The sequence below is a fragment of the Sarcophilus harrisii genome, chromosome 6 (genome assembly GCF_902635505.1).
Source record: "Sarcophilus harrisii chromosome 6, mSarHar1.11, whole genome shotgun sequence".
NCBI classification, from domain to species: Eukaryota; Metazoa; Chordata; class Mammalia; order Dasyuromorphia; family Dasyuridae; genus Sarcophilus; species Sarcophilus harrisii.
Genome location: NC_045431.1, coordinates 63,842,645 through 63,867,262, shown reverse-complemented (window position 1 = coordinate 63,867,262; position 24,618 = coordinate 63,842,645). Strand labels below are relative to the sequence as shown.

Sequence of the window (24,618 nt, the reverse complement as noted above, 5' to 3'; positions counted from 1 at the left end):
TTACAGAGAAGGAAGGACCCTCATTTTCTCAGGCACCATACTAAAACAGCTCCCGGAAAAACAAGAACCCCCCCCCCCCAAAAACACAAAAAACAAAAAAAAAAACCCAAAAAACCCAAACCTATTCTTGAAAAATTCCAGTGTCATTTATAAAATTCTTAGGTCAAGTGAACTGAGAGAGTGGACTAGGTCACCTAACAAATTGATGGATAAGTAAAAAATACATAAAGTAGTGGTTAAGTAATTTGGATCAACTCACATCTTTGCATGAAACATACATGTAAACAGAAAGGATGTGGCTATGTGCTAGTTCCCGAATGGAACAGATTAGAAAGGACACAGGAGAGAGATGATGCCTCCTATGAAACAGAAGAAAGGAACAGGCTCCCCCACTTCATGTGGCTCTACCACTAGAAAACACAATCCTGGAGCAACTACTCTGTTTTAAACCTGTTGTGTATCAGCACTGTTCTATCAGACAGACTAAATGCGAAAATGGTTAAATCTATCTTAAGAAGAATGCCAAAAAACCTTCATTGGCTCTACAACATCTCGTATGGTTCTCACATGCTAAGTTTCTAAACATTTGCTTATGTCATTTACAATGCAATGTTAAAAAAAATAAATAATGTGGCCATGCACAGTCCTTTTCTGTTAATGTCTTTTTAAATGCCATAAATAAATAAAAATAGGAGAGTGTTGTCTTGATTTATATATACAGTCACCAACCTCAGTCAGGGAAGACTCAAGAGCAAGTCCACATTGGCACAAAGTCCTCAGGAAGGAGAAAGGTTCCAAATGAATGACATGGTTCTCTTACTTCTTATCAAAAACTAATGCTGAAGGGAGAGAAAACACCACAAGCCAAAACTGGGGTGCACACACCTTTTTTGATAGAGACTTTAATCAAAAAAGTTGTGAAATTGTCTTTCCCCCCCCCAATTTGGGCCATGCCAGAAAGGTAGGCTGAGAAACGTGAATCCTTCCTCAACCAACTTATTTTCATTTCCCTACTTTTGCAACTAGAAATTTAGCTCCAGGCAAGCTATAAAAGCTGGTCCTGGTTTTCATTAAAGCTGAAGTCACACACTAAAGACAGGTGGTCGGAAGGGTAATTGAAGGATGGTAGCCGGTTGGGTCCAATCTGTTCCTCGGTGAGTAAGCCAAGAGCTGACTGCACATTTAAAGCGTGCTTGGAATACCAGATATAATCCAGCGTGTGCCGGCACTCCCCAGATGTCCGGATCTTCCAGGTTGTGTACGGTGGTTCTGACTGTCCATCTGCACTCAGCAGTTTATAGGCACTGTTTAGGTTGAGGCTAGAGGAGGCAAAGTGTTTGTAAACTTCCTCGGTGGGTTCTGCATTAAAGTCCCCACAGACAATGAGGGGGATCTTGGCTCCCTGGGTGATGTTCTGCAGGTTCTGGAGGAGGTCACAACCTTGTGCAGACCGAAATCGCTCCCAGCCAGTACGGGCTTTCAGGTGGGTGACAGCAATGCAGAAGAGTCTCCCTGTCTCCTTACACTCCAGTGTCTGCACTATAGCCACCTGATTAGTTTTAAGAGTCATGGCAGTCAACCTGATGTTGGTACTGTTGACCAGCTTGAATCTATTCTGAAGAAAAAACAAGGCACAGCCATCAGGACCATTATTGTGTTCCACATCCAGACAGGGCGACCATGGCTTCGGAAAGAAGGTACCCTGGTAGCCCAGTCTACTGAGGAGCGGGTTGAAAGTGTCAAAGTAGTGATCCACCTCTTGCAGGCACAGGATGTCCGGCTGGTAGGCCAAGATCTCTTCTAGAATGAGACATTTTCTTTCTTCCCACTTGAGTGCCTCAACAGGGCACTGCACAAAGTTATCTTTGCCTTCCCCAAGAGCTGAAACAGAGAAGTCAGTCAGCTGTCAGCTACAGCAACAGAGGCTTTAAAAGACTACTGGCATACCCTGGCCATCCTTGTGCTATCAGCCCTATAAGTTGCGTGTCTCAGAGACGCTACAGTCTCTGCAACAGGGACAGGCAGGGTGGATGGGGGCAGGTGGCCATACCTATCAAATGAGGAGTTACCCTATTGAGATGTCATCATAGACATGTGTGAGTGACCAAAAATATGGGCTGCCCACAAGTATGGCAAGAGTATGGGACAACCTGCCAAGAGAGTGAGAAAGGCAGCATGATGGAGGGCTCATCTGTGATCAACTTAGAAGTCATGAGGAGAAAACATGAATCTGCATCACAGATTGAAGAGATACCAAATCTGTTGGAATATTTGAGTTAAATTCTCCACAAGAATTATGTAACTTCTTCCAAATGAGAATGGGGTCAATATTTTCTTTCACCTGGTGGATGAATATCGGATAAAAACACGGAGATTGTTCTTTTATAACCAAATTGTGTTTTCCTTCAACCTTCAAATGCTATCGTTACCCCAAAAGCATTTGCCTAATAGAATTCTATGTTTTGTCGGATGGGTTTGGCTATTTATTGACAATTGGATCAAACTGTTAAGAACTTTCCTAGTCCAAAGCAACTACTGATTTTCATGGCAATGTTATAAATTTATATATGTATAAATCTGTTTATGGCACGTACCCATTCCAATACTTGAGTGTGTCTCTGATCTAAGTGATATGTATTTTTCTTCTAGTGATATAGCTCTCTACCTAGCTAGGCCTGCTCATTCTATGTGGCCCTTACCTGTCCTCTCATCAATATAAAGTGTCAATCCCATATGCCCTCTTCCCTTTTCCCTTTGTATGGATACTGGTAAAGTGCATGTCTACCCTATCTATTATTTATCTCTTTTTTTCCTAGTCACATATTTCTCTTAACATTTTTATACCACTTCTATTGGGCATGTATATTTATGTCTACATACATGTAAATGTATGTATCTGTGTATATAAAAGTATGTATAGTATATATGTACTATATATACACCCACACACAACAAACACTTATATATGTATAATTTTTTCTATTCTGGAAAAGGATTCCCTCTTACATAAAAATGCAGTGTCCTAAAGACACAAAGAAGAGCTGTCATGTCTGATATTTTAAAGAAAGCCAAAAAGGTTTAATAAGTAACAGCAACTCCTTATTAATAGAACCTTTCCAAGGAAACATGTTGTCCATTTGTTTTACTTTATAATTACTTTAAATGCATGGCAACACTGAAAAATCATATATACCCAAATTTATTTATTTATGCATTCTGATACTTCAATGCATCTATAATCCTGGCACTGTAAATTAGCTGGTATTATTAGCTGGTAGATGTGAGAAGCAGAGGTAGGAACCGTAAGGTTCCCATCTCACCCTGTACTATAGAAGTTTGCCTCCACTGTCTTCAATGGTTTGAGTATACTGCTTACTGATTATTAGGGGAAGGAAGGGGCAACATAGGCAGATCCTCTGCTAAGGTCCTTCTTTTTTTTTTGCTAGGTCCTAGGAGGTAACAGCTTTTTACTCTGTTTTCACTCTATCTGGTTAATTTACCAGTGACTTTGAGGTGGTTTTTTAAACCCTCTACTTCATATTTTCAGGATTTACATTCATGGTCTTCATTTAGCATAGCAATGAGGCTAAAACTTGACCCTAGTTATTCCAATTATATCAGTGAATTAGAAAAGTATAAATGTACTAGATCTAATATACAGTCTTGAAAAAAAAAATCACATCTGGTAAATGTGCATGTATTGGTGGGAGGAGGAGTGGATGGATGGTGGTATATAATTCAACAAACATTTATTACTCCCTGATGTAATAAATTTAGGTGTATTGTGGGCAGTTGTTACTGAACATACCTTGAGCAAGGATGTTCCACTGCATGACCCTAATGGATGGGTGGCTACTTGTTGAGTCCGTCCTCAAGTCCACAAAATCCCTCTGGAACCGGGGAGGGCGCGTGTGCAGGACTGCCCTGCATTCCTCAAGCAGCTCTTTGGGATCTATGGGATCCAGCTGTTCTGAGTCAGGAGGCACCAAACAATCTGGGTGCTGGGTGGCTGCCGAGCTGTTCAGGGTCTTGGCGATAGCACCATAGAGCCTGCTCGTTCCGTTTCCCATGGAACACGCTACAGGAAAGGAAAGCAGAGTTACACACAGGGCCCCTTAGCTTGCCCTTCCTTCTGCAAACCCATCCCATTTGGTGTCAAGAGATCTGACTGCCCCCACAGTACAGAAGCTGATGTGCTCCCAGAGCCGCCATCTTCGCTGACTGGGGGCAGGTGGAAGGGTATTTTCTGGGTTGAGAAGGGAGGAATTAGATGCCGTTTAGGCTAATTTGTATTCCTAAATGAATTTCTGGATGAAGGAACTATTCTTATAAACTAAAATTGACCCCAATTACAGCAGGCAATGTGTGTATAATCAATCAATCAATATTTATTAAACACTACGTACCAGGCACTATGCTAAGCACTGGGAATACAAAAAGAGACAAAAGACAATCTACTGGAAGAGACAATTTGCAAACAAATATATGCAAAGCAAGCTACATATAGGATTTTTTTTTTTAATTTTTTATTTATTTATTTATTTTTTTTATTTTTATTTAATAGCCTTTTATTTACAGGATATATACATGGGTAACTTTACAGCATTAACAATTGCCAAACCTCTTGTTCCAATTTTTCACCTCTTACCCCCCCCACCCCCTCCCCTAGATGGCAGGATGACCAGTAGATGTTAAATATATTAAAATATAACTTAGATACACAATAAGTATACTACATATAGGATTAATAGGAAAGGCATTAGAATTAGAAGGGTTAGGGAAAACCTCCTGTGGAGGTGGTAGGATTTTAGTTGGGACTTAAAAAAGTCAGAAAGAATAATCCAAACAAGGAGGACGGCCAGAGAAAACGTCTAGAGCCTATACCATATATATGTGTGTCTCTGTGTTTATATATAATACACACATCTATACAAATTTAAGTGCTGCCATGCACATAAGTGTGTTTAGAATAAAAAACAAGATTATGAGATAACTAGTATAGTGGACAGAACTGAATTTAGAACCACAAGTCTTGAATGGGCTTCAAATCCCAGTTTAGACACTTGGTAATAGTTTGGTAACAGATACATGTATCACAGGCATATGTGAGGATCAAAAGATAGCAATATAGTAAAGCACTTGTTAAGTTTTAGAGACTTGTATCAATGGGCTCTAACAGCAGTATCTGTTTAGCTCCTATCACTAATTAAAAAAGGGAAGTGTTCAGTATTTAAATTTATTTGCTGTTGTCCAATCAGTTGTGTCTGGTTCTTTCTTAAAAGACACTAGAGTGATTTGTCATTTCTTTCTTTGGCTTATTTTATAGATAAGACTGAGGCAAACTGGTAAGTGACATGCCCAGAATCTCAGATAGGAAGCACTGGATTTGAATTCATACACTCTATTCCCTGCACCATCTAGTTGCCCCATTTAAATTTATGGAGAACGTCTAATCTAGGATGACTTCACAATTCCTGAGTCTCATTTTCACCTGAGCAAGAATAAACTTAAACATATAACTTAGTAGAACCTTAAAACTTAAAATTAGAAATAGACAATTTTTTTAAAATTCTAATTTCATTTATTTAATAGTTTTCCCAGTTCCATTCAAAACAATTTCTTATTTGTTTCTAAGATTTGTGAGTTCCCCACATTTCTAAAAGTCAAGTTGTGAAAGAAAACACAGATCTCCCACTCTAATGAAAATAATCCTCAAGAAAAGTTAAAGTTAAAAATAAAGAGATGGAGAGAGAAATAGAGAATGCTTCGATCTGTATACAGACTTGATCAGTTCCTTCTCAGTTCTCAGTTCCTCACCATAGGTCTTTCAGAGTAGTTGTGGATAATTGTACTACTAAGAATAACAAAGTCATTTACAGCCAGTTATCCCAGAACATTGCTATTACTTTGTATATACTATACTTCACTTTGTTTATCATGGAAGACTTTCAAGGGTTGTTTTTTTTTTTTTTTTTTTTTTGGTAAAAAATAAACATAGTTTAAAAAAAGAGAAAACAAAGATGTTACACTACTTTTCTCTAGCAATGTTACTTTTATGAATTCTAGGCCTATAACTGACATGTATGTAGAATTTAAACAAATGACTCGATATACATCCTCTAACTTCATGAAATATGTGCTATTCCTTGTTTTACAGATAAGTAAACTGAGATGCAGTGAGAAGTTGAATGACCTATCAAGAGGAACAATTCAGAATTTGAATCCCAGTCTCTGAGCCAGGGTTCAATGCTTTATCCACTGTGCCACGATCCCTCTTAGAACTACTAGATTCAGTCACTAAACTTTGCCCCCACCTCCCCAGAGGAAGCTATTTAGCATTAGTTAGTAACTAGTTCCTGAGATTCTTGAGAGATTGGTTATTACAAGGTCCAAATAATGTGTCTGTGCACGTGCACATGAACAGGCAGGATACACACATGTATAGTGCATACAATGTTCCAAGAATCTTAGTAGAAAATTTAAAATTCTTCTCAACCAATGCTAAAACAAACTTACAAATTCTAACATTTGAAAGATTAATTATATAAAACTTTAATGCTTCCTACTAAAATCCAACATAATCACTGTCATGCTACTTGCCATTCTAGCTGATTTTTGAATATTCTAACAAATTTCATCATTTGTTATTCAGTGACTTAAAGGATTGCATTGGTTAACCAAAAACTCAGATTTGGATGTATATGACAGTTTAAAAAATGTATTAAAGCTTTTTATTTACAAAACATATGCATGGGTAATTTTTCAACATTGATCCTTACAAAACCTTCTGTTCCAAATTTTTCCCTCCTTTCCTCCACCCCTCTCTCCTAGATGGCAGGTAGTCCAATACATTAAATATGTTAAAATATATGTTAAATAAGATATATGTATACACATTTTGTCTATGACAGTTCTGACTTGATCTCATAAGGAAAAAATCTGCTGGAGATAGAACTGGTCAACAAGATGGCATTGGCAGAAGATCTCCTTACTGACTCGCTGGTCTGACAAAGTGTCATCAGGAACTGTTTCACATGCAATGAATAATTAGAGCCCTGTCATGATATCCTATCTTGTTAAAATTTAAATGGAAAATATATAAATTTAAACAATCTTTTTAATTGTTTGTGTTTGTAAATTTATAGCATTTATACTTCTAGAGTTATTAAAGTTCTGGAACTATGCAGAGACTTGGAATGCTCTTTCCAAAGCTTAACTTGTATTTTTTAGAGAGCACAAGATTGGGGCATGGTGTGAATAGTATTCTATTAAGCCATTTAAATATCCAACCACCCTAACTACTACACTTCCTTTGACTTCTCATATCTTTCAAAGGTTAATGGTGCCATAACACTTAATTCCTTACAATTTCATTAGAGCATTGGGCACACTCCAGATATAAGCATTGTCATCTCTGATTTACAGATAAGAAAACTAAGTAATGATTTGCTCACAAGCATTTAGAACACTATTCAGTCTAACACTCATGCCTGGCCAGTCACCTTAGCATATTCAAAGTTTGTTGATTAATGGATATCTCTTTTCCTGCCAGAGGGCTTCTGAAAAGGCAGGAGCCAAATTCACAATCTGATCTCTTAAAATGCACCTTTTCTTGAGACTTTTTTGAGAGTATTTTCCAGGTAAAATGTGTGATTCTATAACTATATTGCTTAAGGTTCATCCTACTTTATTGTAAAATAGCACATTTATTGCCCCTAAGTTAGGTCCAAGGCCTTTTTCAGAGACAAAATTAATTTCTTCAGGGATCAATTACAACAGTAGCTCTCAAACTCTGGCCTTGGGACTCTTTTATACATTTAAAATTTAATAAGGACCTCTCTTCCCAATGACTTTTTAAAAATGTAGGTTATATAATATCTATCAGAGATACTGGGATGATAGTATAAAAAACAAAAAAAGTTGATAACTATTCAATTAATTTCTACTGAAATTTCCTACTTTTCCTACTTTCCTTGAATATATCTCTTCGAGTTTTATAATGAAACAATTGAGTAAAAATGCTAAAGTACTTCCTTTAGGGGTTCTTAGCCATTTTGTGCATGCCCCTTTCCTTCCCTCCCTCCCTCCCTCTCTGAGAGAGAGAGAGAGAGAGAGAGAGAGAGAGAGAGAGAGAGAGAGAGAGAGACCTACCCCTTTTTTGAAAGAAGTTTTGAAATGCATAAAATAAAATATTTAGGGATATACATACACAACCTCCCCCCCCAGCCTTTATAGATTTCTATTTATCAAGAAAAGTTCACAGACCTTAGGTTGAGAATTTCTGCTTCAGAATAAATTTTAATCAACAGGCCAACCTAGATGTACTTACTAAATAGAGAGTCCCCAATTCTCTATTTAGTAAAAGGAATGTGCCACATGACCCTAACTTCAAAAGTTTGGAAAAATAGTATAGCAAAAGATCTTCCCTTCAATAAAGTGTTCTTGGGCATGATGGGTCATGGTTCTATGGCACTAAGCTACAGGTATCCCCCACACCCACTTCATCGCTTCAGTGAAAGAACACAAAGGTTTTATTCATAAAATGCCATGCTCTTTTGGCAGATGTTCCTGATGGAATCTAAAACCAGGGGTGGATCAGACTGACTGCGGAGGTTACCAAAGCAAAGTCAAACACCTACCACGAATGCTCCCAAGAGGACAAACCTATATATATAATACATGTGCTACCTTTGTCATCCCTTTGCTTTCACTGTGGAGTGGGAAGTAATGTAAGAAGAAAAATTGGGCTGGAGGGGGAGAAATGATTGCTCCTATGATTTTCATCAAAGAGTGAAAATTTTAACTTCTTGTTATGTGTCTTCCTAGCCTATTTGGCAAATCTGAATGTACATTACAGACATAGAGAAGGGGGATAAAGGACCTGTGCCTCTGATTTTCTTGAGAATTCATAGTGGAGTCTAGAAGACTTGTACTCACATTCTATCTTTAACAACAGTTAGTTCTGTGACTGAGCAACTCGCTTAACCTCTCAGCCTGAGACTTCTATCTGGATAAGATATTTAGAAAATGCATATTTAATTAGATAAGTATTTCTTATCTCAAAGATTTGAAATTATGGATGGGTTTTGGTCTAATGTCAATTCTTTGGTGGATTGGTATATGTGTACACATGTGTGTGATAAGGCCCTATAACTCCAGATAAATTTTTATTGTTTTATTGGGCTGATACTATAACTTTGAAAGCTTCTTATCTCATTCTTTCTGGTTTGGGTGAAAGATTACTTTATTATTTTAACATATAATTATGTACTATATATATTTGATAAATCAAAGTCAAATAAGGTAGAAATCAGCAAGAATATGAACACAAAAAATTCCTTTCAATATTTAATTCATTGTAGTCCCATTTCCATTATTCTTGGATCTCTTAACTTTGTCCTGTCCAAAGCCAAGTTCAGGTGTATGTGGATAAGTCTGAGTTCTGAGGAGGAGGAGTATGAGCCTGGCCATTCACTAGCACAAGCATGAGGGCTTCAGGCTGCAGGAGACCTGGATCCTGTGACCAGTGCCCATATTAATTGATGATGTCCCATAGTGAAAGTGACATGTGTCACCAACTAAAATGCAATTGTTTGTATATTCTTGTGTTTTACATGTGAGTACATGTTTGTTGATATAAGCAGTAATTACTACATGCTAAATAGGTTCCTGTTTCATTATTTTTTTCTTGTTATGACTATCTCATTTTGATTTATAGATGTGTATACTGATAGCTGGTGTACAATCAATGCCTTTGCTTTTAAGTGAGGCCTGCAGTCACCTGTGTAGTCAAAGCATGGCAAGTGATGTTTTGCATTGTGCTAGATCTATGACACAAGATTGTGTTGCAACTTAAAGTGATCACCTTGTGCACAGAATTAATTATCCTCGTCCAAATGTATATTTTATGCTATGCTGTATTATTCCAGATTACAATCATATGGCTGTTGGTTTTGCAAGGTATGGTGAAATTTCTACCCTGGGGGAGGAATGGAAATAGCTCCCATAAGCTTCTATTAACCAAAGAATAGCTCCCTGAGGGAGAGTGCTATCTCAGCTTGTGAAGTTCTGTTGAGAAAGGATGTCATGGAACCGAGGACAAAGCTGTCCCTGGATGATAAGTAGTGGAGTGACATGGATGCTAATCTACCAAAGAGGATCTAGGAACCATCAAAACAGGTAAGAAGAGAATCGAGATAAAAAAAAGTGTCCTGATAACCAGAAAAAAGAGAATATCCAGGGGGTAGAAGATGCTCAGTGTTGTCAAATGTTTCCAAAAAGTGAACAATGAAGCTAAAGAAAAGACCATTGAATTTTGTAATGAAGAGATCATAAGGGCAAGATTTTAGGACTGAGCTCATTAAGGAAGGAAGTAGAATACCCGAGGAATTGGTAATTGGCAGCTATAAGGATCTTTACTGGCTGACAGACTTGGACTGAGTGAGCCTCAAAGGAGGTGATGCTAAATGGATAGTCTGGAAAAATGATTCTTATTCTCCCTTTGGGAGAGTGGAGAGTTACGAGTTAAGGGTTCTACTCCAAAGGATAAAAGAATAAATAAAATCTGCTTCCAATTATGGCATGGCACAAAATTGGGGAGTGCCAGAACAGAGGAAGAAAAGTATAATTTCAAAGACTAGGCAGCAGCAAGGAAGAGATTATTTAACTGTCTGGAAAAAAACCAGGTTCCTCCCCAAGATGGCTGCCATCTTCACCAGGGGCAGATGAGACTGGCGCTTCTTTGGAAGAATGCTTCCATTGACAGATAAGACTGGGTCTTTACTGGAAGATTGCAGCCTAATGCACATCTTATTTTCCCTTTTTCTTCCTTTCCTTTGGCCATTTAGGCAGAGCTGAAAATTCCAACCATATCCCATTTTACTAATCATCACTGCTGGTGGTATTTTGCAAGCCAGATATTCTTCATATAAATTATTTCATTCCTATTGTCTACAGGCATGTTGTAACTTGAGATCAGAGAGTGCATGGAGAGACAGCCTTAAAGGGGGTTTTGTATGTGAAAACCCAGCTATTCTAGTTGGAGTTAAAAGAGTTGGGGTGAGGTGGGAGTGGGGGGGTGTTGTTGTATCAAGTCAGTTTAGTTTTTTGGATGATCTTATAACTGTCCTTAACTTGGGACTCCCTTAGACTACTCCCTGAGGCAAGAGCCATTGGAACAAGGGCTTAGGTTGTGCAACTCTGCCCCTATTGCCCAACCTCAGAGGAGGGGAATGTGAGCAGTGAACAGACCTCCCACAGTAACACCTAACAGTTCAATCAACATTTATTAAAACACCTACATTTCAGCTAACAAAAGAAAAACCAAAAATCTTTCAACAACTACTTAGTAAATATGTATTAAGTACTTTGGTGAGAAAACTCTCTCTGCCTTCCCAGATTCCAGAAAGAGGAGGTAATATGGATACATACAAAGAGAGCCTTCATGGTAAGGTTCTTGATGGGATGCAAATATAAATGCTACAAATACAAATACAAATATTTTGGGGAGAGGCAGACTGAGTCTTCTATCAACTGGCTTCTATCAACCCTACTAATCACCAGCACAGAAGGTCAGATCTGCTTCCATTCCAAGATGCCCACCTCAATAGTATAGTAACTAGCTTCTCATGCCCCAGAAGTTCATCATGTGGGTGTTGGATCAGATCAGATCAGAATTCCTAGACTTGAGAAGCAGAGCCTCCCCAGTAGCAAAGATTTCAGACATGTACCACCACTATGCCCTGCTGATTTTTAAAAGATCATTGCTCTGAGAAAGCTAAAACAAAAATCAACCAAGAAATAAATACAAAAGGGTATCTATTACCTGAGCACTCAATTCTGTCAGGATAAATATTGGCAGGGGGATATTCTAACTGGGGATATCAGACTGATGCATAATGAAACTACCAGAAAACAATTAAGAAATGGACAATTACCAATCTCAGTAGCTTTGGATAGAGTACTCCATATTTTTTGATATATTTCTTCTAATACAACAACATGGAGAGCTTACACTTAAGTAGCATTTTTTGTAGATTAGCCTACACGTATTTCCTTGGTTTGATCTTCACAACAACCTTCCCTGCTTTGAGATCGATGCTAGGAGGCATTATTCCCATTTTAGAGATGGGGAAACTAAGATTCAGAGGAATCATGTGATTTGTCCTGAGTCACAAAGCTAGAAGCAGCATTTGAATCCACATCTCTCCTAAACCTGAGTTCCACCATACTTAATTAGCTATTTTCTATTTTTTTTCTCCAAGACAGAGCTATATCCCTACCTCTCAACACAGGGAGAGGCAGCAAAAGCTGGAGTCTCTACAAATTACACAACACATTAAGTATAGTACCATAGGAGTCCTACCTCTTCCATGGAGCCTTCCTTCCCCAAACACAGCGAGCTCTTCCTTCTGTGAACAGGAACTTACTGCTGGTGACATTTCTCTGGCAATGTTCCAGGGAGCCATGACAGGTTCTTAAGCAGGGAAGTGACACACGATCTGAGTTGGAAGAGACCCTTAGAGGTCACCCAGCTCCACCTCCCACCCAATGAAATAAATCCCCTCCTACACACAGGCCATGACAGATGGTGATCCAGTTTCTGCTTCAACACTCAGACAGACCAGCTGCTGCCTGACAGGCTGCCCTGGCAGCAAGGCCCCCATTTCCATTTGGGATGATAGCGGGGACGTCCTTCCCTCCCAAGGACCCAAAATGTGCCTCCCTGCAATTCATAAAAGGGAAGAGAAGGAAAACAGAAATTGTCCCGTAGAAGGCAAATAGATTAAATCTCAGTTCTACTTAAAGACAAACACACAAAATGCACACACACTACAGACACACACACAAAATACCCATATATGTACACACACCACCTACACACACACCAGAAGTAAACCAGAGCGCAGAGGGCTAACAAAAGCTAAAACCAGTTTCTGCAAAAGGATTTAGACTTCCCTAACAGTCTTACCATGCAAGGCAGGCATTAATTATTTTTACCTTATATGTTTAAGAAGCAGACAGGGCAGGGCTGTAGTCAGGAGGACCTTGAGCTTATATTGCACATCTCCTGACTCCTGAAAATGCCCAGCAGATGATGATCCTTCTTCAGGAACCATCTTGTCTAATACGACCCACTTCTTGGGAGAGCCAGATTTTCTCCTTTCCTTAGCAGATCCACACATTTTCTCCCTTTTCTAACACCCAGCCTAGTTTATATCCTGACTCCATGGGTAGTGTCTCTCTGCAAACGATCAACTTTTCTGGATCTTCACCCCCCTTTTTCTGTGGGTTGCCTTTCCTCATTGGAATGTAAACTCTTACAGGGCAGGGACCATCTTTCTTTCTGCTTGTATTTGCATCCCCAAAACTTTAATAAGTTTAAGAAGAGTATGGGATGGTATATTTTAAGTGCTAAATAAATGCTTGTTGTCTGCCTTGAACTCTGTGGCCCCTTTCTCCTCCTCATAAAAACATAATTAAATTTCAAAGAAAACCAAAGGTTAGCCAAAATAAAGATATAAAAATTTTTTCCCAGCCAAATTCACAGATGCCAGTGAGGGATGCCTGTGGTAGTGAAGTATCCAAAGTGACCAAACTCTTTAGAAGTCCTCAAATCCATCACTCAATCATTTTTCAATCAAGCCTCCCTCCCCCCAAATTCTCCATGACCAAATTTGGGGTTTTCTCAGCAAAGATACTGAAGTGGTTTTCCAGTGGACCCGTTTTGTCAGGCAATCAGAGGCTAAATGACATAGATAGGATGTGTCTGAGGATGGATTTGAACTCAAGCCTTCCCGATTCCAGACTTAGTGCTCTCTCCACTGCTGCCTCCTCAAATCCATACCAGTTCTGATTGTTTTCTTTTTTTTCCAAATTGTACTTTGAAGTCAAACTCTTTTTCAAATCATGTAATGTAGAACTCTGTAAAAGAGAAGTCAGTTTGGGACTCCAAATAAGGAAGTGTATTGCTGGAGCCAGATGCTTCATCTGTACACTGTCTTATTCCCAATAAAAGGAATATGAGAGCAGAATGCTGGGTCTGGAATTAAAAGGCTTGGGTTCGAATTCTTGCTTGACAGCCTACATTACAAGGAGTTTTTATTGTTGTTGTTGTTTCTATGGGGGGAGGGGAGAAAAATTTTGAACAATTAAGAGGAGAAAGAATGCAATAGCTTAACTTAATCAGGTCAGACAGACATAAGCAGAATAAGTAATCTCCAAATTTGATTCTTTTCTGTTTCTTCCACGAATCTCAGCTCATTGTGAGAAAGGGGTAATGGGGGTGGGGGGTGGCACTGCAGTTTCACTGAGCAATTAAAGTTTGCTTGAAAATCTTGGTACTTGCAAAAAACAAAAAAACAAAAAAACATACCCTCAACTTGCCCCAACCAGACAGCTCTCCTTTAATAAGCTCTTCAGGACACCAGACAAACACTAATCTATTTTTTAATCCTGCTCCAGCGGCACAGAGTGTCTGCCCTAATCATCTGTTTACAGAATATTTTCTTTGTCGATAAGCACAGCAGGTTGGGGAGATTGTGAATAATCTTTCCCAGCTGTTATCCCGGGCTCAGTCCCCTGGCTTTGCACATGTGCCAATTAAAAGCTGAACAATGCACAAAGGCCGGGCCACACACCTGTCAGGGGGCTGCCTGAGGACTCCAGAAAATTCGGGGTGGGGAAGGGGTAGAGGGGTGGAGGAGAGCAACCCTCCTGCAGGAACCGGGATAGGAAAGCTCTCTGAAAGAGCCAAGGCCAATGCTGCCATCTGCTGGTCATTTCTCGGGCTAGCACAAACAACCACCATGGAAACGTTAGAGCATCGATCTCAGAGATGAAAAGGATGCAGCACCACTAACAGTGATCAGTGCTGGAAGAAACAAACCTGCTTCCTCCCATTCCACTCCTGCAGTTCTAAATGGCTGGGAAGCTTTTTTACATTACACCTCAATCTAGCTCTCTCCTCAAGTGTCAAGGAAGCCCCCGGAGGAGGGCTGCACAGTAGTGGACCCTTCCAGGGTTTTTAAACCCTCTGCAGGGAAAAAAGAATTGGGAAACAGGGCAGGGTGCTGGCCACCTTTCTGAGAAAGCGATCTGGACATAAAATTTGCTGTTTCCGACCCCAAGAGGCCTGAAGGGGACAAGTCAAAATGTCTTTACATGTAGAAAAATATGCACAAGGGAAAAGAAAAATTCTTTTCACATAATCACTTCTAATAAGTTTTCAATTGGGAAGCACTCTCTTACCCCAAAAACTCTAGTTGGAAGCTGAGGGGTGGAGGAACAGGAGCCTGGCTGCTTTCATTCATTCCCATGGAGGCAGCTTGGGCTCCTAGTCCACAGACCTAGCATCTCCCCCCAGGCAGAAAGACTCTTATTCCCAAGTTCGAATATGATCTCAGACACTTACTAACTAGGCAAGTCATTTCACCCTGTTTGCCTCAGTTTCCCGATCTGGCAAATGAGCTGGAGAAGGAAATGGCAAACCACTCCAGCATCTTTGCCAAGAAAACTCCAAATGAGACCACAAAGAGTGGGACATGACTGAAAATGACTGAACAACAGCAAATACACTCACAACATGGAGTACAGGAGGAAGTGGTACAGTATCCAAAACAGTGGACCTAATATAAGGTCAGTTCAATCAAACATTAAGGACCTAATCTGTGCCAGGAACTATGCTTTAAAAAAGCTTTTAAAAAAGTAAAAGGCAATCGCTATTCTTGAGAAATTCAGTCTAATGTGGGGAGAAAATATACAAATATATACAAACAAGCTACTTTCAGGAGAAAATGGAAGCAAGAGAAGGAGAGCATTAAATTAAGAGGGATTGAACAAATCATTAAATATCAGTTTTCTTTCATCTATAAAATTATAGAGATTGCATGAAATAGCCCCTGACCTCCCTCTCAGTTCTGCATCTACGCTAGGGATCCTCTGGGTGGCTTTGATGACAGATCCCCCCCACTTCCAATGTTATAGAACCTGCAACATATCCATATATTTGGGCCAGGGAAGATGGTAACTACTGAACATTTGGAAAACTACATGATGGGGCACAGAAGGTGAATTATATCCATTTACTGGAGCCATTTGAATGAGGGAATCTGTGTGAGCTTGATGAGTTTTAAAATGACTATTAGTTTTTCCTGGAAAAAGATTCTCCAAAAGAGTGATTATATGGTATAACCTGGTGTCTGAACAAGTGAGGAAAAGGAGAAATCCCAAGCCTAAGACATAAGTGTCCAGATGAAATTTATTGCAGGACATTATTTACTGTGGGCTATAGGGAGAGGGGGAGGGGGTACTTTGGCATTCCAAATGTGCATCCATGTAGGAGTAGTAATGTGTTAACACCCTCCTTTATAGGGCTTCTAGGATACTGACTGGTGGGAAGCAAATTTCTGCACCCAGATTTATACTTTGGAATCTTTATGCAAAATAAGTAGTTGAGGGAAGATAAAAATACAGAATTAGAATATTCCCCAATTTTATCAAGGTTGGGCCAGAATAGATACTTATTAAGTTAAAATGGAGACTTTGTTAGGTTTATGAGCAAAGTAAAAGAAAAAGTGAACCCACTAACAGAGCCAACACTGGGATTTAATAACCTTTTTTGGCAGTCTGTAGATCATATTTAAGGAACATGTTTTTAAATGCATAAATAAAATATACAGGATTATCAAAAATTATAGTTATTCAAATGCATTTATAAAACTAAATCCTTGCTACTGAAGATAGTAACCAATCAATATGGGCATTAGTCCATAAGTGATGTCATGGCTAAGGTCCCTGTCCCTGATTTGTAGAGATTAGTCTTCCCAGAGAATTCTGCCCCCAATTACCTGGCCAGTTCCAAGGATACAACTTTTGAGTTGTTCTTACAAGTGAAGATCTTTCCCTTGGGATACTACATATAGGTGATGCTAACTCAGACTCTACAAGGGAGAACAAATAAACTTCTGATACATAAAGATCATAACAAGGGGAAAAAAGTCTTAATTATATTCTTATTACCTATGAATGTATATCTATATAGAGTCTCTTGCAAGCAATATCAATTCATTTACATTTCCTAGAAGAGAGCACTTCCAATTACTAACTTTTAAGAAGCACACATATCCTTGCGTACATTGTAAATAAAACCTAGAAACGAGATGCTATGAAATAAATCAATGCAGTCATAGTTTAGTAGGTTCTATAGCAGAAGGTGAGGGCAAATAGAAAAGAGAATCCTGTATTTTTCATCTTTTAGGGGACAGGATAACAGAATTGTGAAACCATTTTTTCTGTATCAGAATATGACAACAAAAGTGGGAGGGCGGTGACTTTGTTTTAAATTATTAGTCTCAAGAAAATAGCTACCCTGTCCAAAATAAAGAAATTAACAAACAAAAAATTAATCACCCAGGGGTCAATCTTCTTAGTAAAGGTTATGTTTTTGCATTCAACTAGGCTAGCCCTAGGATAGTGGAGATAGTCTGCTTATGGGTCCACATTCAGAACATGTCCAATTTGCTAGGTTTTCCAGAGCTTGGATATTACATGATTCCTTTCATGTATCAGAGGAAAACTTTGGGACTTTGGGGACTTAGAGAAAGGTTGAAATCTGCACCCATGGAAATAGTCCCCATATATGGATAATGGGAGTAATAAGGTTGTGCACATAATCTGGGCTCTTTTTTTCCTAAGGTTCTTTCCCATCCAGTCTAGTTACTTTAAAAGTGGTATTAAAACCATCTTTATTGATCCAGAGGACTGGTGTGTGTGTGTGTGTAAATCTGACATTGTAGGTAATGTTCTATATTTGTGGTGGACTTCCACAAGTAATAGGGGGATGTTTTTTCTTATTATTTCTTTGCAACTGTGTTCTTTGCAATTTTGAAAGATTCATTTTCTTTTGATAACTATCTTTTGGTTAACTGTCTGATTTTGTACAAGTATTCTTGTTTTGTTCCAATCGCAAACATGAAGTTATCAGACTAGCCTGAATGAATCAGGCTTGGTTGACAGCACCATAGCAATGAATCACAAACCATCTCTGGAAATATTATGTCATTTAAGTGGAAAATACTTTTTTTCCCCTTTCCTTCCAGGAAAACTTATTTAATTACCCAGTACCACCATTAGCTATAAAGACATATGATTATTCTTCAATCAGCTTTCAGAAGGGGGAAAAAGCCTTCTATTATACAAAGTTATTGTAGCATATTAGGGAAAAGATAAAAACTTAAGTTTAATATTCTAATTTCTTTTGTCTCAGAATCTTAAGTCGAATAGGGAAAAAAAAAAATCCACATAAACAGTATACCCCGCATTAGGTCAAGATGTCAAGACCAACCCCTTTTCCAAGAAAAATTTTCCAACCTCTTTTTTTCCAAGAAAAATATTTTATTTTTTGCAATTAGAACTAGAAAAGAACTGGACATTTTTCAAATATACAATGTGTGTGTTTAGAAGATAAAGGGGAAAAAATGGTTTCTTGTACAGTCCAAAAAGTTTTGATAGGCTTTCTCTGTGCTGAGAAATAAATGCTCCTAATTATTTCTGGTAAGACTGTATTTTCTCTTGTCACCTTTAAAGCTGTTCTAAGGTAGTATCATTTCATGAGTAGATGATAATGGCAAATTCCTTATTTCATGACATTTAACATCTTATAAAGTTAACATGTAAAGTCATCACTGAAACGCTATAAGGTATAGATTTTAGAGTTGTCTTATTATCTTGTGCATGCTTAAGATTCCCCCTCAATATTCCAAGGCTTTGGAGACATCATGTTTATCCACTCAAGTTCCTATCCTACACCAAAATGAGCAGATGTTTATTTCAAATATGCTAGTGACAATGCTTGAGCAAACCTTTCACATTAATTCTCTTAAAGATTTAATATGAGAACCATCTGTCTAATGGAAATGAAATTGGGTCAGATACTAACCTAATATTTATATTATTTACTAGGTCTCAAGAGGGAATGGAGGGGGGAAAGGTGCTTCTATATCACCGTTTACAAATTGCCCAAATACTATTAGACACTCATCATATTGGGAAGCCTAAAACTCAGTGTTAGGGCAAAAAAAAAGTGCTGCATCAGAACTGAGTGGGTATAAAAACATATGGCTCAAATGAATTTCTTCAGGTTAGATCTGTCTCATATTAAATCTTGTAAAGAAGGAACAGAAAGTTTCTTCATTTACTGTGACCAGGATACTTAAAATTCTGTCATTACAACAAATTTGCTCATTTTATGTGGGCCAATTAAAATGGTGACTAGATGAGGTCGTGGTCAACAACCTGTCTGAAAGGTAAAAAGGTAGGGCCTGATGGACCCGTGATCTACCTATCTCTTCCCATTCATACTTATAGCCAATATCACGCTTCCTTCCTTTGCTATGGACTGCAGTCACAGCATACATTTGGTCTCAGATTAGGAGATGATGACACAAACCATTCAGCATAATGAGAGGTCGAATGAAAGGCAGACAAGTCAGTCAACTTGACAGGTCTAAAAATATTAGGGCCCATGAGGCAATGAGACAATTAAAGCAGACCCTCTATGAAACTACTGGTTGAGAATGTTGAAGAGTTTGTCCAAATAAAGATAATTCATTTCTTCAATCTGGTATGAATTCATTAAAGCTCACTATCATCCTACCATCTTCCCTTCCAAAAATGAAATCTTACCATCAACCAGTCCTCTTAGCTCATCTACTTGGTACCCAACCAGATTTTTTTTTTTTTTTTTTTTGCTGAGGCAATTGGGGTTAAGTGACCTCCCAGAGTCACAAAGCTGGGAAGTGTTAAGTGACTGAAGCCAGATTTGAACTCGGGCTCTCCTGACTTCAGGGCTGGTACTCTGTCCACTAGGCCACCTAGCTGCCCCAACCAGATATTTTCTTGAGTTAGATAACATTTAGGTGGATGCAATGGAAAGCAAACTGGAGTTAGAATTAGGAAGGAACCAATAATCTGGGAGAAAGTCTTTGTAGATAATTTGTCAAATAAAAATAAGATAGTCAAGTTATATAGGGAACCAACACAAATATATCAGAATAAGAGCCGTTCCCCCAAAGTACAAGAACAGGTAGTTTTAAAAACCATATGAAAAAATGCTCCAAATAACTAACAACATAAGGAATACAAATGAACAAAAAACACTGATGTTCTCTGCACATCACACTTCTTATATTGGAAAGCATGACAAAGGAGGAAAATGACCACGGATGGAGAACTATGGAAACACAGGTACAGTAATGCATTGTTGGTAAAACTATGAACGGACCCAACTATTGAGCAGAAGTAATTTGGAACTATGTACACCAAAAAGACACTAACCTGTGCATGCCCTTTGACCCAGGAACAATATCACTCCATGCTTATATATTTCAAAGGGATCAAAGATAGAATTATACTGTAACATATTTTGTAGTGCCAAAGCACGGAGAAAAAGTGTGGTCGACTCTTGATTGGGAAATGGCTGAACAAGTTAGAGCATATGAAAAGTAATGGAGTGCCATGGCACCATGAAGAAATAACAAAAAGGCCAGGTTCAGAGAGTTCTGGGGAAAACTGTATGATACAGAGTGAAGCGAACAAAATTAGGAGAACAATATACAGCATTTACAATAACATAAAGGAAAACAATTATATAAAAAACTTTAAAACTCTGATTAATACAATAATCATTTGTGACTCTAAGGAGACTGATGAAACATGTATCCCAATTCTCAGAAAAGAGGTAAAGGAAAAATGAGATAGACAGGGCAAGATATTACCAACAACATTATCAACATGTCAATTTGTTTTATTTGACTATGCTTATTTATTACAAGGGAAGACTATGGGAATGGAATAAATAGGTGACAATAATGATAGAAAAAAATAAAGAAAAGCAAGACATTTAAAAATAAAAAGGAGAGAGCAGAAGGCAATTCAAGTGACACAAGTAAGCAAAGTGGTATGGATCCTATGGATCTTAAATATACGCTTAAAAAAAGATTTTTTAAAAGAAAAATAATATACAACTAAGACTGTAGAGGAGGAATGACTATGCTTATTATAGTCATACTAAACATACTAAATTATTAGCGCCATTTAAAAACCCTGTTAATCTCTATAAGAATATTCTAGACCTCCTAATAGCTGGGTTGGCTCGACCAATATTCATAAATATAAAGTTATTCTCCCCCTTCTCCTGATCACTGACTTTCCCCCATCTATAGTAAGGGGAAAAAAGCATAATTAGGTAGTGCTAGATGTTCTAGAGTTTCAAAAAAGAGGAAGGTACCATGTTTAGCTCAGGAAAGTCTTAGCAAATTAATAGTGCACCAAAAGGAGAAAAAGTAGGACCAGGACATTCTAGCAACTTTGTGTGTGGGGGGGAAAGCATATTTTTTTCCTTCCTTCTCATTCCATTTTCTGCCTTTTCCCAATTTCTGTCTTCTGGATTCTGGAGATCATCTTAGAAGGCCTCTAGTTTTTCCGAAAACTGATAGGATGGTGTCCTAGGAAGAATGCCAATACTTTGTCCAAGAGTCAGGAAACTGGAGCTCAAAATTAGGCCGTGACAATCTTAGCCGCCTCCTCCCTCCCCCCAAAAACTAAGAGAACTTACCTCTCTTCTTTCCTTGGGGGGGAAGGGGAATGGGGGAACATAGGTGTGGAATGTCACATGGTCCATCAGGTGTGCTTGCTGAGCAAGTTTTACTTAACTACTTTTCTTGGCTACAAGGAGAGCTCACTGAGTAGGGCTGAGGGAGGGGGAGAGGTTATATTTGGGAATGATTGTGATGTAAAAACAAAAGACATCACTACAACCTGCAAAAACCTTTATTTCCTCAGCTGTAAGATAAGGATAATAATACCTCTCTTACTACCCTCACAGGGCTGTTTGTTTCAAGAGAAGGGTTTTGTCATAGGTAAAGCACTATATAAATGTAAACTATTGGGAAGGAAAAGGTCCCCTCTTCCCCACTTGTGTCATGAAAAGTTCATCTATATTTATGCATCCTAAGAATTAAGTACTTATATAATGGATATTGATGGAGCCCCCAGGGTCACCTGTAACAGTGATCTAGGTGGGCAGATATAGGCTTAGAGGCTTAAAACCCACCAGTGTATTGCTCTAAAAGCAGTAATTAATTTCTCATTGGCCGATTAAATTCAAACGAATTTTTGATGTCCAAATGTAACACAAGATTATTTCTAAAAACACTGAGTTATTCATTCTTAACATGTTACAAGTCACCTCTAACTTTTATAAGAAAGTCCAGCTTATCTTATACAAACTCCCACTATGTCATTTGGCTATAATTAGGGCAGTTATAGGGGAAAGGATTGGTATCAGTTGGGCAGGTGGAGGAAAGGAAGAGCTCTAATTCCAAAACAAAGTTTTAAAGCAGTGATTCTATCATCAATGAGATTTACCTCCCAATGACCATCTAAAAAATAGGAAAGGGCAACACTGAACATCCCAAGTTCGGAATTATTGAGCAAATTACTTAATATTTTAAGACACTAAAAGAAGTGAGAAAATTTGGAAAAACAAAAGAACCTGACATTTGCTTGGGAAAATCTACTTAAAATCTAATTTGGCCTAGAAAAACTACAAAATCTTGGTCTTGCTTAGTTAAGGAAGCCTCAAACATCCTATCTATACTAATACTTCACTCACACTTTTTGTTGTTTTCAGTGGTGTCTGACCTTACAATCCATGGGGTTTTCCTTGCAGAAATACTGCAGTGGTTTGCCCTTTCCTTATCCAGCTCATTTTACAGATAAGGAAAGTGAGGTAAATAAGGTAAAGTGACTTGCATAGAGTTAAGTGATCACTCAGCTACTAAGTATCTGAGTGCAGATTTTTAACTCTTATTTTCTTGACTTCAAATCCAGAGCTCTCTCCACTAAGCCTCCAACTAGCTGCCTCCTCACAGTTCCCATAAATTGCTTCTAAAAGTTATTGATGCTTAAAATTTGGAACATGAGTGCCCATCAACTGGGAAATCGATGAAGTTGTAGTATGCAAAAATAATGGAATGTTATTTTTCTATAAAAAATTATGAACAAGCCGATGTTAGAAAGGCCTGGAAAGATTTACATGAACTGATGCTGAATGAAACAAGCAGAACCAGGGGATACATTGCACACAGTAACAACAAGAATGTAAGATCATCAACTATGAAAGACTTGGTTCTTCTCAGAGATTCAGTGATCGGAAGCATTCCTAATAAACTTTGGATAGAAAATGCCATCTGCCTCCAGAAAGAACTATGGAGATTGAATATAAATCAACACATGCTGTGTCCACTTCTTTTTTCTGGTTTTTTTTTTTTTTTCCCTCTCCCATGGTTTTTCCCTTTTGCCTTGATTTTTCTCCCTCATCTTGACTCATTAAAACATGTATAGTAAAAGAAAAGTTATTGATGCATTTTAGTGTACATCATTGATACTTTCCATTGACTAATGAACCCCTACTGGGAGTCTGCCCTTATAATAAGCAAGTAGAGTCAGACAAAAAAACATTAATATTAGTCACATAGGAAAATGTAGGTCTCATTGCATAACTCTAATATCTTCTTCCTAAGAAGTAGGAATTAGGCTTTGTCCTGATTTTCAAGTCACTTTTGGTCACTGCATTAAACAGGGTTTTGAAATCTTTAAATGCTATTCTTTCTCTTTAGAATAAAGAGTTTTACAAACTCTGAATTCATGTTCATCATTTTTTATGGCATAATGACTCTTTTATATTCTTACATGATTTGTTCAGCCACTCCCTAATGGATTGTATTTGGATCTTAACTAATAAAAAAAATGTTGCCATTAATGTTTTTAGATAGACCCTTTGCCCTTGACCTCCCTTGAAGTATGTACATAGTAGTGGCGATATATTTGGGTCAAAGAGTATGTATAGGGTACAACTTTCTGTGTATAATTCCAAATTATTTTCAAGACTGTGTGGTTCAGACAGCATTTAATAAAAAAAGCTGGAGAGATATCTAGAAGCAAAGCAAAGTTTATTATACGATCTCGAGAATTGGGCATCCCACCCATAGAGCAGACAATCGAAGGGAGGAAGCACTGTAGGGGGCAGGGTCAACACTTTTTATCCCTAACGCAAATACCCCCTCCCACCACTGACCCTCATCCTTATTGGCTGAGTATCTTACATTCTAAACGAGGGAACTACCCAAGAAATTGAACTTGACCAATAAGTACATAGTTGCCCATATTTGACCTAAACAGAAAGACACTGATGTCATAGGAGGATAACAAGGGGACTTAACTATGCCCTTAGGGGATAGCAGGGAGGGGACTTAAGTATGCCCTTGACTTGATCCCTAAAGTCCTTCAGGCCTACTCCAACTCGGAAATAGATGAAGCCTTACTCAATTTTCACAACTATCTTGAAAGATCTCACCTCATCCCGTTCAACAGTGTGCTTAGCAGATAGACAGCTGCCTATGGCTGCAGGAAGATTCAGAGACTAGCTCTGTGACCTGGGATTCTCGAGAACGTATAATAATCTTTGCTTTGCTTCTAGATATCTCTCTAGCTTTTTTTATTAAATGCTGTCTGACCCACACACTGTCTCTTGCAAAGTCATTAAACTTTGAAAGATTT

The 24,618-nt window shown here is 38.3% G+C and overlaps 1 protein-coding gene across 3 annotated transcripts in view; it reads right to left on the bottom strand.

The window, feature by feature from the left end:
* The window catches only part of NOCT (nocturnin), a 34,416-nt gene continuing 9,798 nt past the window's right edge, over positions 1-24,618 (bottom strand). The window contains exons 1-4 of one of the 3 annotated variants that reach the window (XM_031944001.1): positions 21,614-22,785; positions 12,365-12,500; positions 3,809-4,078; positions 1-1,881 (exon numbers count right to left, since the gene is read on the bottom strand). In XM_031944001.1, coding sequence (XP_031799861.1) covers positions 1,046-1,881; positions 3,809-4,078; positions 12,365-12,467 — 1,209 coding nt within the window. In that variant the 5' untranslated portion in view covers positions 12,468-12,500; positions 21,614-22,785 and the 3' untranslated portion in view covers positions 1-1,045. Of the gene's footprint in view, positions 1,882-3,808; positions 4,079-12,364; positions 12,501-21,613; positions 22,786-24,618 lie in introns of those variants that run through there. The other 2 variants (XM_031944002.1, XM_012552213.3) reach the window with 2 other exon arrangements.